Source organism: Zonotrichia albicollis, chromosome 25 (genome assembly GCF_047830755.1).
Source record: "Zonotrichia albicollis isolate bZonAlb1 chromosome 25, bZonAlb1.hap1, whole genome shotgun sequence".
Classification (NCBI taxonomy): domain Eukaryota; kingdom Metazoa; phylum Chordata; class Aves; order Passeriformes; family Passerellidae; genus Zonotrichia; species Zonotrichia albicollis.
The window spans coordinates 1,305,790-1,318,099 of NC_133843.1; the positions used below are offsets into that span (position 1 = coordinate 1,305,790).

At 45.8% G+C, this 12,310-nt stretch overlaps 1 protein-coding gene across 16 annotated transcripts in view; it reads right to left on the reverse strand.

Annotated features, from left to right (window-relative positions):
* Positions 1-12,310, reverse strand: part of CASZ1 (castor zinc finger 1) — a 186,115-nt gene that overhangs the window by 9,065 nt on the left and 164,740 nt on the right. For all 16 annotated transcript variants that reach the window (XM_074558341.1, XM_074558335.1, XM_074558338.1 and 13 more), the window contains 7 exons: positions 10,934-11,075; positions 9,718-9,781; positions 6,930-7,090; positions 3,858-3,980; positions 3,011-3,346; positions 2,151-2,349; positions 1,459-1,630 (listed from right to left, as the gene is read on the reverse strand). In XM_074558341.1, the coding sequence (XP_074414442.1) occupies positions 1,459-1,630; positions 2,151-2,349; positions 3,011-3,346; positions 3,858-3,980; positions 6,930-7,090; positions 9,718-9,781; positions 10,934-11,075 (1,197 nt within the window). The remainder of the gene's footprint in view (positions 1-1,458; positions 1,631-2,150; positions 2,350-3,010; positions 3,347-3,857; positions 3,981-6,929; positions 7,091-9,717; positions 9,782-10,933; positions 11,076-12,310) is intronic.

Below are 12,310 nucleotides of genomic sequence, written 5' to 3' on the forward strand. Positions count from 1 at the left end.
CAGGACCAGCAGGAAGATGATTGGAAAGAACATTATCAGTGGCCATGGGTTATTCAGGAACAGTCTTGAATGAAAAAACCAAACTCACAATCCACTGCCTGCTGAGCAACTGCAAGAGAGGATTACAGTGTACAGAGATCTAAGGCCTCAGCCTAGTCCCATCCCTCTTTGTGCCATTATAAAGGAAGGAACATTGCCATTACATCTGGTAGTGCCTAATGCTCTCCAGTCTTAGCTATGCCTTTTCTTTTACAACAAGAACAAAACCAGGACATTTAGCTGTATCACAGAAACTGCAATCAAAATACATGCTCATAATTAGATTAGAAATGAAAAGTTCTTTTTTTTCCCCCCTCTAACTGTGCTCTCAGAACAGCAGTCTCATATCAACTCTAGCTCTGGACAGTGTGTGTGCTCTGGTTAGACAGGAATGAGCCAGAAGTGTTTATTGCCACTCCAAAGCTGTTGTGCAATAGGGGCAGCTACTGAACAACAGCAATTCCTCTGGGTTCTGGCACAGAGCACTTCACACGTTCTGCTCCTCGTGGCCACAGCCACGCGTGCCAGGCGAGCACAAACCATGAAGGGACAATCCCAAACAGCCACACTGTATTGCTGAGAAACAGTGCCTTGTCATAGCTCAAACACAGCTACATCAGTGATCAGAATCTGCTCTTTTCCATCCTCCCTTGCCATATGCACAGAGGTAGAGACAGGCTCACTTTTTTACTTATCTATCTACATCCATCCACCTTTATTTATATATGTATGTTTCACCTCTCTCTCCCCAGTCATACACACTTACATAATTACACACACAGAAACATACATTGAAAATATCTATCGTGTTTCTTCAGAAACATTCACAGCCCTTAAAACAGGCCAGTGCTTTCTGCACCTGCTATCTATAAATGCACGACATAAACCCCAGGGATGTACACATGCAGAAATGAGTCCACATGTTGGTAAAACCATACACACCTACACCATCCCACCAAGCCACCTCTATCTATGCAGGCAAATGCAGGGTGCTGGCTAAATGTGTGTCCACTGCACAGCAGGGCCAGCCCACAAATGCACATGGTGCTGGATGCAGCTGCCCCATGCACCCCATCCCTCCCAAACCAAACGCTGCTGACACGTGCAGAGTGCCAAACAGCAAACACACACAAAAAGGCTTTGACAATTAGATAAAAAGAAGAAAAAAGAGGAAGCTTTATGTCCAGACAAATTTGTATATACAATTCTGTATAGTACAGTCTCTATTCATTTAGCTTGAGTTTATTTGTGGAAACATGCTTCAACCAGACAGACCAGGAACTGCTTTATGTTTTGTTGCCTTTCTTGTTTAGTGATTTAATGACCAAATACCTCTTAAGCATAACGTGCAGGTTCTGACTTATGGCATTCTTGGCCTGGACATGAGACACACCACATGAGAAATGGAGCAAAACTCACCTAGTCTGCCACATTCTTCCCGCTTGGTGAAATACTTGAAGCCGTTGGCCGCCCTCCTCTCTGCCTTCTCGTGCTTTTTCACGTGCCAGGGCAGCTTGGTGGTGATGTTGGTGACGAAGAAGCAGCCGGGGCGCAGGCAGTGGTAATGGCCTCGCATGCGGAACTCACAGTGCTGCAGGGGAGCACAGGGGATGGCGCTTTAGGCAGCCCAAAACAAATGCACTCCCAACTGCCTGCTGCTGATGCTGTCCCTTCTGATGTGGCACAGGGGCTTGCACTGATACTCCAGATCCCATCTTATCTTCCTGCCCTGCACCTTGTTCTCTTTCGAGTCTTTACATTGCTGTCGTGTACTCTGTAATACACTATTCTCTGTTGAGATATCTCAAAGCTTACTCATGGCTTTCCCTGGATTCATCACAGATCTTTATTCTATTTCATCTTGTGCCTCTCAGATTATTCTCAATCCCTTGTCCACTTCACCCAAGTCAAGAATACACAAAAGCATCATGATTTCCCATTTGATAAAACCCAAATGTTTTTCCAGACCATGTAATTATGACTTCCATGGTTCTGTAGTAACGCCAAGAAAGCCACACACAGCCTCACTTCCTGCTGGAGAGTCAGTCTAGCTGATCCTTCATCTCCTCCTCCCCAGTCCTGCCAGAACACTGCTCTGGAATGGCTCTTACCTGGTTTGGACAGAGACACTGCAGGGAGTAGTAAGCAAACTGGTCTCGCACATTCACCAGATTATTGTTGGGGTTGATGTGGTCCAGGCAGTGGGATTCTGCTTTGCCAGAGGTTTTGCACACATACTTGCAGTTCCCAAAGAGACAGTGGAAGTGGAATTTGTTGGCGTACTTGCAGTCTGTTGCCAAGCAGGGATCACTGGAACACATCCAAAACCCAATCATCACCTTCACTCATTTCACACATTTGTTTCTTTGCCAAGATTTAATTCAAGGGGAGCCCAGCTGAAGCCTCTGTTCCAAACATGGCCCGCAGATTTCCCATAGCCACCTTCCTCTTCAGGGAAATTGAGGCTGGCAACACTACTACAATTCCTACAATTCCACTTTTCCAATTTAAAGTTCAAAGGAAACACAACTCTTGAGCATGGCCACTGCAGGATGCCAGGGCTTCCCCTGATCTGACAAGACCAGCATTGCCCCTCTCTCAGCTAATGGGTTTGGTGCCTTCCACCCCCACTCAGTGCATGAAATTCTGGCCCAATAACCCTTTATTGTCAAACATACTGCAAAGACACCTCTAATTCTGCACAGCTCTCACAAGGGACAAAACAGGCATCAGTGATAAATAGATCACCAAGTTTATTTATCTTCTAAACTCATGCCTAAAATTGTTCTCAGATGCACCCAAAAACCTTAAAGTATTTCCTAGACTTCACAGAAATAATTTTTCTGTGAAGCCAAGCCCAGAGTACTTTCTAGGAAGGTTTCTCAGTGAGTGAGCAGAAGTGTGGTATTGCAGCTCTGAGGAAAGACTGGCTGGGGAGGATAGAAGGAGGCAAATGGTAGCTCAAACTTACTTCTCCTGGAACTGAAGAAATCCAGGTTTGACCTGAGGCTTGGCATTCTCCAGGGAAGTCGTTGCCAAGGGTGAAGCTGCCAGGTTAGGCACTGATGCTGGGATCTGAGGCATCTGGGGTATGGTTGAAGCCAGCTGTTTCCAAGCAAGTAGTGTGGGAGCAGAGGGCATAGCAGCTGGATTGGGAGTGGGCACCTCAAGGGCAGGAGCACTGGCCATGGTGGCAGAAGCAGCAGATGGTGATGAAGGGGCCAGTGAAGCCTTATTCTCAGTAGCAGTTGAGAAGGGAGACTCAGAGTTGCTTTTCACAGTTCCACCTTCAGTTCGGAAGTGAAAACTGCAAAACACGATGACAATTCAGACATAAATCCTTGACCATTTCATGTAATTTGATTAAACACCAACAAGAATGTGGCAGGAGCCTGTAAACAAATTGGTGTGGATAAATCCTAAAAGGGGCTCTACAGACTTTGAAGTAAGATTTAGGGCCATCCTAAAATCATCTATGAAGAGAAAGGGAATCATTAGGATGGGTGGAGACAGGTGCCAAACCTTAAAATTAGAGAAATTCCAGCATCACTGCAGTCACTGAGAATGGCTGTGGGGCAGCTTCCCAGGGCTGCTGGGAGAAGCCAGACATTTCCTGCTCACAGGGCAGCATCCAACAGGAGAGACCAACCATGCTAGCAGATCTGTGTTTAAATTTGCATCAACCCCTGCAGACTCAGGCAAGTGAATGGCCACTGGAAGCCTTACTCATTCTTTACTGGGACATGCCATTGCCTCAAAAGGAACCTGGGGTGCTCCTGAAGCGCAGAGCTTTCCCTGGCCCCTGCTCTCCCACTCACTTGGCGTGCTTGATGGCTCCATCCAGGGTGCTGAAGAGGGCTCCACATTCCTCCACCACGCAGTGGAAATGCACCTTATGCAGGAAGTCACACTGGGCATCACAGAAATCCTTGGTGCCAAACCTGGCCAAAACACACAAGCAGACATCTCAGGGAAGGCCCCAGGAGAGAAGTGGAGTTGGAACAGACATTATTTCTGTATTTACAATTCTATTAGCATTCCCACAAACAACAGTCATTCCAGATCCAGAATCCACCCCTGGATAGGAGGATATCTCTCAGATGGGAGAGATGAAGCATCCTCTAAGCAGCAATTACAGAAATACTGCACAGCACCATCCCTGATGTACAGAACAACAACGCTGCCATGCAAACCCCAGAGCAAAACCCACCACGTTATCCAAGATATGTCTTTGCTATCTTGGAGCAAATGGCCAAGAGGGCAAAACCAGCTCAGCGTGGCGTCGCTGCTCACCCACTGCTGAGATTCCCTGGACTTTGTAAGTGCAGCACAAATACCTGTGATTTCAGGAAACTCCAGAATCACAGGGAATCAAGAAAACAAGCAAGAAACACTGGCAGGAAGGATTTGAAACTTAACAAGGGAATCTTGCATAATTAAGGTACAACAAACTACAGTTGCTCTGATGAGCAGGAAAGCAAGAAACAAACAGCAGCCTGGATGGTCCCAGGAGGGACCTCTCACCAAAGGGAGGCTAAAGGAAAGAGGAAAAACTTGTACTGGAGAAGGAAGGTCTGTGGATGTACAACATGTGCTGTCAGTTATGGCTTGCAAGGAGAAGAGGAAGGAAAGTAATTGTGGGGTAAGAGGGAAGAAACCACGTTATTGCAGACTAAAGGGGCTGTTTCATCAGAGACAAGAAGTGCTGAGCCTAGAGAGAAGGCCTCCCACAGAAAGAGAGGTGATGAATCAAAAATGGCTGCATTATAAAATTTGCTTTGGATGTGGAAACTAAAGACAAAGCAGAGAATTTGGGATGTAGTGAAGACCTTCTAGAAAAGCAGATAAAGGAACTCATTCGAAAAATACAAATCAGTCAGTCTGGATGATGTATGTCCTGAAGTGCAATGGAAATTAACTCCCAAACTGATTATATTACCATTTGCTGGTTTTTAAGCCATAGAGAAGTGGGAGGTACTACATAAGTGGGAAAAAAAAAAAAAAAAAACCAAAACAAAACAGTCAAGGTACTGGTTCTTTGAGGGGAAAAAGAAAAGACAAGTCATCTTTGGCAATTATCATACCTCTGGCCTTAACTTCTCCTTCCAGTAAAGTAATGGAACAAATATTAAGAGGGAGGAGAAAATCATTAAACATCTAGAGGATAAAGGAACCATGAGCAATAAACAGCATCAGGATTATAAAGAATAAATCTTGCCAGACAAATTTAATTGCTTTTTTTGATAGAATTACAAAATTAGTGGATGAAGGGATGCAATATATTTGGATTTTAGTAAAGCATTTGATTCAGTCTTGCATATGCTTAGAATTAATTCCAATTGGCCTGGATGTAATGCCACCTCATGGCTTGAAACTGGCTGAGGGACCATAAACAAAGGCTGATGACAACCAGCACCACACTGAGCTGGGAGGAGCAGGCATTGTGTGAGTGCTGGGAGGAGGACTTGGGTTAGTCTGAGTTTATTTAACATCTTAATTAGTAATCTAAGAGTAAACAGTGTGTTTATGAAATTCACAAAGATACTAAACTGGGAGGAGGTGGCAATAACAGTGCAAGAGGAGGAAAAGAGCACAGAGAGGTTTAGCAAGACAAGGGGGAGCGTTCAGAACAGGAGAATTGTGTTTGGAAACACACAACAAATACACCTGGGTGTGGGCTTGCTTTATACACTGGGGGGTCACTAAACAACTTTAAAAGCAATTCTGTGTCACAGAGGATGATAACCATGGTACTGTACATTATTCTGTGTAGATACAAACAAATTCTGAGCTGCCTGTTGGGGGACAGGAGGTTTGTTCTGTCGGCAGGGGGACAATTCTGCCCCATCCAGGGAACAACAGCAAAGCAACAGGACCTGCAGGCACAAGGGACTAATCCAGAGTCAGATTAAAGGAGGCAAAAAAGCCTGGTTAAATGGAATGCTGAAAGTTTGGGACTGTCTGAACTCCAGCTGCAGAGAGGGATGATCTGCTGTGGTTCAAGGGGATATAAACCAAACAGCAAGAAGTGGAATTCAGGCAGCATACCATGGAAAAGGTTGTGACACTGAAACTTACTTGGTGGTAAGAGACAAGCAAACAGTCCCACTGTCTGGCACCATTACAACCAGACCAGACAAAATGCAAATGGACTGCCAGGAAGGACCTCACACCTGACAGGGGCTGATGGACCAGAAGATTTTCTAGTGCTCCCCATTAAGGCCTTTGATTTACAAAGTGTGCACTGGCATTTGTAGGTGACTCTGTGTCAGAGCACAAACCTCTGTGTCTGCCTGGGTGTATCTGTGTGCCCTCAGAGCACGTGTCTGTCTGGGCGTGGATGTGCAAGTGTCTGTGTGTGGGTGAGCTTTGGATCTGCTCCATTTTCTTTCTGAGTCTCCTTTCCTACTCATTCCAGGTCCCATACTCTTTTCCTTATTCCCATGCCTCTACATCCCCAAACTTGTTTAGTTTCAGGTGAAATGCCCCAGAAGCATGCCAAGGCACCAGTGGCCTGTGTGCAGTAAGTGGCCATGGTCTCACACAGGTGCAGGGCCAAGGGCACAGCTACACTGGGCTTGCACTGCAGGGTCATAAGGAGGAGCCTAAGGTGAAGTCCAGGACAGCAGAACTACATGGAGATCTGTGCATGTATCTGGTTCTCAACACCTCTTTGCAAAATAATTCTATGTGGACAGATATTTCTTATCAGACATTAACACCCAGTGCAGGTAGGTACCACCAAGGGCTAAATGTGCTCTGGGTGATCAGTGTCTGACAGAATCAGGCCCTTAAACTCAACAGAACTCTGTTCAGGGTGAGCCAGTGAGTCAGACACTGCAAAGGACGCAATTCCCCTCTCCCCTGCTCCCAGTTCCAGGCTCTCTTACCGGCGCAGGTACATCTTCCATGGCTCAGAGAGCTTCTCCTGGACAAGAGCCTTCACTGCCTTGCCCAGGTACTGGCTTGGCTCCCCAGCCCCAGCCTGGCTGCCTTCGCCTTCTGTCTTAATGTTCAGCAGGTTGCCAAGGCTGGCACTGGTCTTGGACATCTGGAACAAGAGCACAGACACTGCATCAAGCCCAGCACACAGACACAGCCACCCTCAGGGCTGTCCCACAGAGAGCAGTGTCTTCAAAGATGGAAAAAGATGGCGAAAAGACAGTGCAGTCTGCTTCAACTGCATCAGCAAAAGTCAGTAACACCTCACTCTTCTGCCTCTTCCACCCACCCATCATGAAGCACTGTTGAATATTTATTCATGGATCTTGTTAAAGTAATGAAGCATCATGTCTATTTTGCATCATGTCTATTTTATCCACCAGGAAACTGAGGTGAAGAGAGACATCCCCTAGCTGACTATGGAAAAGGCGTGTGGGCTTCAACAGTAACAGCCCTGGGTAGCTCCTACAAATTGCTGGTGGCAGAACTGGCAAACTCTAGTTTGTTCAGTCATCTTATCCCAGCCACAAGGATGTCTCCTTTAAAGTGACTACTATGTATGTGTGAGGGGTAGAAGGATGAAAATGTCATTCAACTGGGGAAAAGTTCTGTCTCAAGTTCTTGTAAAATTCTTACTAATTTCAATAATAAAATCGTGTCACTTTTCTGTGCTAAATGGACACACCCTCCATGAAGCAGGACTTGGTCTCACAATCTGCACTGTGTGAAAGGCTTCAAGTAGAATCTACACAGAGAAGGTTTAGAGGTCCTGGTGTAAAATGTGCAGGATAGAAAAATGAAGTTATTCAAGCCTGCCTAGAGGGAAAATCTTCTTTCAGAATAAATGCATGATTTCCCAGACTCTTTCTTTCTCTGTTGTGCTCTCAATTACCCTCAGTAACAACACTGAATTTCACAGCCTGAATAAAATGCAGGATTGGGCCCAGTACTTGCACTGGAAACTCCACCCACTTGAGGGTCTCGAAGCCCTTTATAAATATCAGTTAATTAAGCCTGACAACCCCCTAAATAAACTGCAATAGGCTTCAGGAATCCTGGTTATTTGAGGCTCTCTTAATGCCCCCTGAAGGTAAAGCCCCTGCTGCTGTGTGGAGACTGCAACTCTTTATGGCTGGAGTCAGAAATTCAGGTCGTGTGTTTCCACTGGTAATTCCATTTCTGTAAAGTTTTTTTCCTGTTCTTTTTTCCTGGAGAAACAATGAAGGATTCCCCCATGGACAGAAATTGTGTGCAGCCAGAGGAAGAAGCAAGTGTGATGTCTTCCTGAGCAAACTAAGCTTGGTTCTGCAATCTTTAGTCTTGGAATTGGTTCCATCAGTCACACACACAGTGGGTTCTGCTCTTTGCTGGTTTATCTCACAGGTTAATCCAGTCCTTTAACCTGACTCCTACTTTGCACCTGTGCCACATTTGCTCTGCACAACTTTAAGAACCTTATGTCAGACTGCACACAAAGAAAGGCTTTTTTCTAAACATATACTTTTATCACATATTATCCTGGAGATTTCCATTGAAAGAGAATTTTTCTGATCTGGGACCTTCAGAATGACTCATGACCCCAGAGAGCAGAGCTACTAAACACATTTGCTCACTAAAGAAAGACCTGCATATTTGGAAACACTAAAGGGACAATACAAAGAAACAAATAAGAAATTAAGTTTAAAAGGGAAAATCGAAACCCCAGTGTAACAGAAAGCCAATGGAGGAGAAAAGTGACATAAGGATAAATGCAGAAATTAAACAACACAGAGAAAAACAGTGATAAGAAAGAAAGGAGGTGGGAGATTACCAGGCAAAGTCACTTTGCCCTCTCTTGAGGATTATATGGCCTTGATGCATGTAACACCCAGAGCCAAGGGGATGGCAACAGTAATGCCTATAAAACCTATCACATAGCAGAATATTAAAGCATGGCTCAAAGGGTGCCCTGATCTCTAGAGCAGTTGTATACAGCCACAAAATTAATCTTGGTACAGTAGAATTTATCATGTGAAAGAGAAATATACATTTGAGATGATGTATAATTTAACAAAAAAGTAAGGAAAAAGAAACTGTGCATCATCTAAAATAAATATTCTAGGACAGAGTAAAGGGGACTCTGTTGGACACCATTACTCACACCAGAAAGACAGAAATTGATGATTTTGGTTCAAAACTTCTAATTTTTTCTTCTCTTTCATAAAAATAGATTATTCTTTCCCTCCCCAAATGAAGGAGGGAGAGTAAAAACAAAATTATTTTAAGTAAATAAACAAAATTAATAACTATAAAAAGGAAGTGAGAGAGAAGTTGCCGGGTTCTGAAAACAAAAACAAACAAACAAACCCAACCCAAACCAAACCAAAAAACCAAATGCTCCCTCACAAGAAAAGAAAAGAAAAGAAAAGAAAAGAAAAGAAAAGAAAAGAAAAGAAAAGAAAAGAAAAGAAAAGAAAAGCTTTTGGAGCTCTCCTCTGTCTAGAAAGGATGGGGGAAAAAAAAGGTGTCAGAGGCGGCAATATATTTCTTCAGCCAGTTCATTAAATTAATTCGTAAGCAGTGGCTCTGAAATTATACCCGATGAAAAATGGTCTCAAAATTTAAATGGTACAAACTCATCTTATTAGAGGCAAAACATTAAAAAACAAACGCATCTCTCCCCCCCCCTTCCCCGCTATCGCAGCTTTAATTTCTCTTGGTGGGGGGAATGAAAGGCGTTTGATGGATGGCTCTTACCTTATTCATAAGCGAGGATAAAAGAGATGAATTTGCTGAGACTGTGTGGCCATTTGATTCATTACTGAAACACACAAACCAACAGGGTTTAGTTAAGATGTGCGCAGGGACTGGGAGCGCTGAGATTAATCCTTCTCCCTTCAGGCTGCCTCGCTGCTCACCTGCTGCATCCAGGGGGAAGGAATGGTGCCAACCCTCCCCTGGGCAGGCCAAACTCGCCTGCTTGGGATAGCCAAGAGGGACAGAAGGAGGGTCTCAGCTCTGCAGAATTGAGATCTTTCAACTCCTAAGTGGCCTGGACCTCTTCCCCCGGTGTCCACTCCATCACGCTTCATTTGTTACCTCATTACCTCCCCCAGGTTTTACCCCTCATACCATTAGAATTTTCAGAACTATCACAAAAATACCACACAAGCAGGGGGGATGCTGACAAAGGCTCATGCTGCCAGGGACAGGGATCCCCTGGGCAGTAAGGAAGGCAAGGCACAATCCTGTTCTGAATGGCAGCCTCAGGATCTCTGCAGTTGGCTCCAAGTGCTGGTCTGCCAAAAGGAGGCTTGTTTAAATAAGGTATGGACAGGAATGGATACAAAGGTCAAAGTGGAGCTCGCTTATGCCCAGGATCAGTTCCTCTGCTCTTTTTCCACACAGCACAATCCTCAAACACTCCTGCTCTCAGCAGAGATGCTGGGCAAGTGGGACACATGCTTAGAGACAGGCATGTTCACACCTGCACAACCATCACCATAAGTGTAGAGCAGCCCACACCAGACCCAGAGCAGAGTGAGCCTGACACCCAGCTGTTTTGTGAGTCCAGATTCTCTGGAATGTGCTTTCCTTAGCCCTGATTCAACAGACTACAGCAGTGCAAGTGCTGCTGCTAGGAGTGTGCTGAGGTGTGGCAGTGGAGCAGTTTCAGTCAGCAATGGACAAGAGGACTAAGTGAAAACAGCTTTGCCAGTGGCTCGATTTTCAGAAGGGAGCAGAGGAAATGAAGCTCTTGTTGAAGAGTCAGCAGGTGCCTGTGAGCCCAAAAAACCACCTGGAGAACGGGGAGCAGAGTGAACCTGCCTGCCTCCAGATTTGGGGTGTTCAACTCAACCACTGTGAAGCTGCCTTTCAGCAACGCGCTGTGCCCTCTCAATGTACAGGTATGGGAACTTCCCAAAGCCTGGTGTGGGAAAGCTGAGCGTTCCTGCCTGCCCTCTTCTCTCACCCGTGGTCCTTGACACTCAGGTCCAAGCTGTGCTCCTGCAAGGGGTCCTGGCTGGTGGCAGGTGTGGGTCCCATGGCCTCCGCAGGCTCCTGCTTCACCTGCACTGGATTGAACCGTCCGGGAGGTGCTGGCTGGCCATTACCTGCTCAAGAAATACAGTGAAAGAAAGTGCAAAAAAATAAATTAAAAACATAGGTCTAAAATGAGGTTACAACAGCAAATAATTTAAGTTAAATCATTGGCATCAGTGCCTAAGTGGAAAAAGCAAAGAAAAAGTGTTGGGGGGGAGGGAAGTACTGGGATTGCTGGTCAGCGTTTATTGCCAAGTTGACATGATGGGTTCTGACGTCCACTCCAGCGTGGAAATTCTTCAAGTGATAATTATTGCAAAATTATGTCAAAGTTGTCCAGGCTACGGGCCCTTTAAAGGAGAAGGGCGGAAGGAGCGTGGGGGAGACCTGATTCTCTGCACAAACTGTCATAACTAATTTGCGGGGCTGCCTCTTAAGCGTTTATTAAAGACTCTGTTAATGCTGAGGCAATGTGGCAGCTTTCGACTGCTAGTCAAGCCCCCTTGCTCGTCCCCAGCCCCAGCGTTGCCGTAGCGACAGCGCTGGCCCGGCAGTGCGCCTGCCCACAGGAGCATCTGCCCCGCCGGGACGATCCAAGGTGACAGCGGCGACACCGGCCCCGACCTCCCGCCACCGCCGTCCCCGCCAAAACGGGGACCGCTCCTTCTGCGGGAGGAGGCTCAGTGCCGAGCCCGAGAGAGAATTCAAATTAAAGGAGGAGAGGAGAAAAGGAGGGAGGGTGGGAAGGGGAATGGTCGAAAGAGAACAAATTGGAGGGAAAAAAATAGGAAAAACGGCAAAGAAAAAAGGAGGGAAAAAAAGTTGCTGACAGAAACATGTCTGCAGAGGTTTTTTTCCACAATCCCCAAGTGACTAAAATATTAATTTACCCTCCGGCAGTACAGCTGACGGCGAGCTGCTTCTCAGACAGCAAGTGGCATTTTATTAAAAAATAAAGGAAAATAGTTCCCTCAATGACCTTTCTCTGCTTTAGGAAACAATTTTTCAAACAATAATTTTAAAAGTATGTGAAGGTTCTCCTCCCTCTTTAATCAGATCACTTCCTTGTACTCCCCCGTTCCTCCTGGGAAGCCGGGGCCATCGGCAGCGCTGCCAGGGCCGGGCTGGCTCAGCACAGAACAGCCCCCAGATCAGCAAACAACTGGCCAGGGGCTACAGGACCATCGATACTGGGCCTAGCTAAAGCTTGACACAGTCTCAGCAGAGCCTGCAAGTACTGGCTAAGGTATTTTTTCTTAATTTCTATTTTCAATGGAGTGCCTCTCTCTTTTCAGCCTATAGCCAA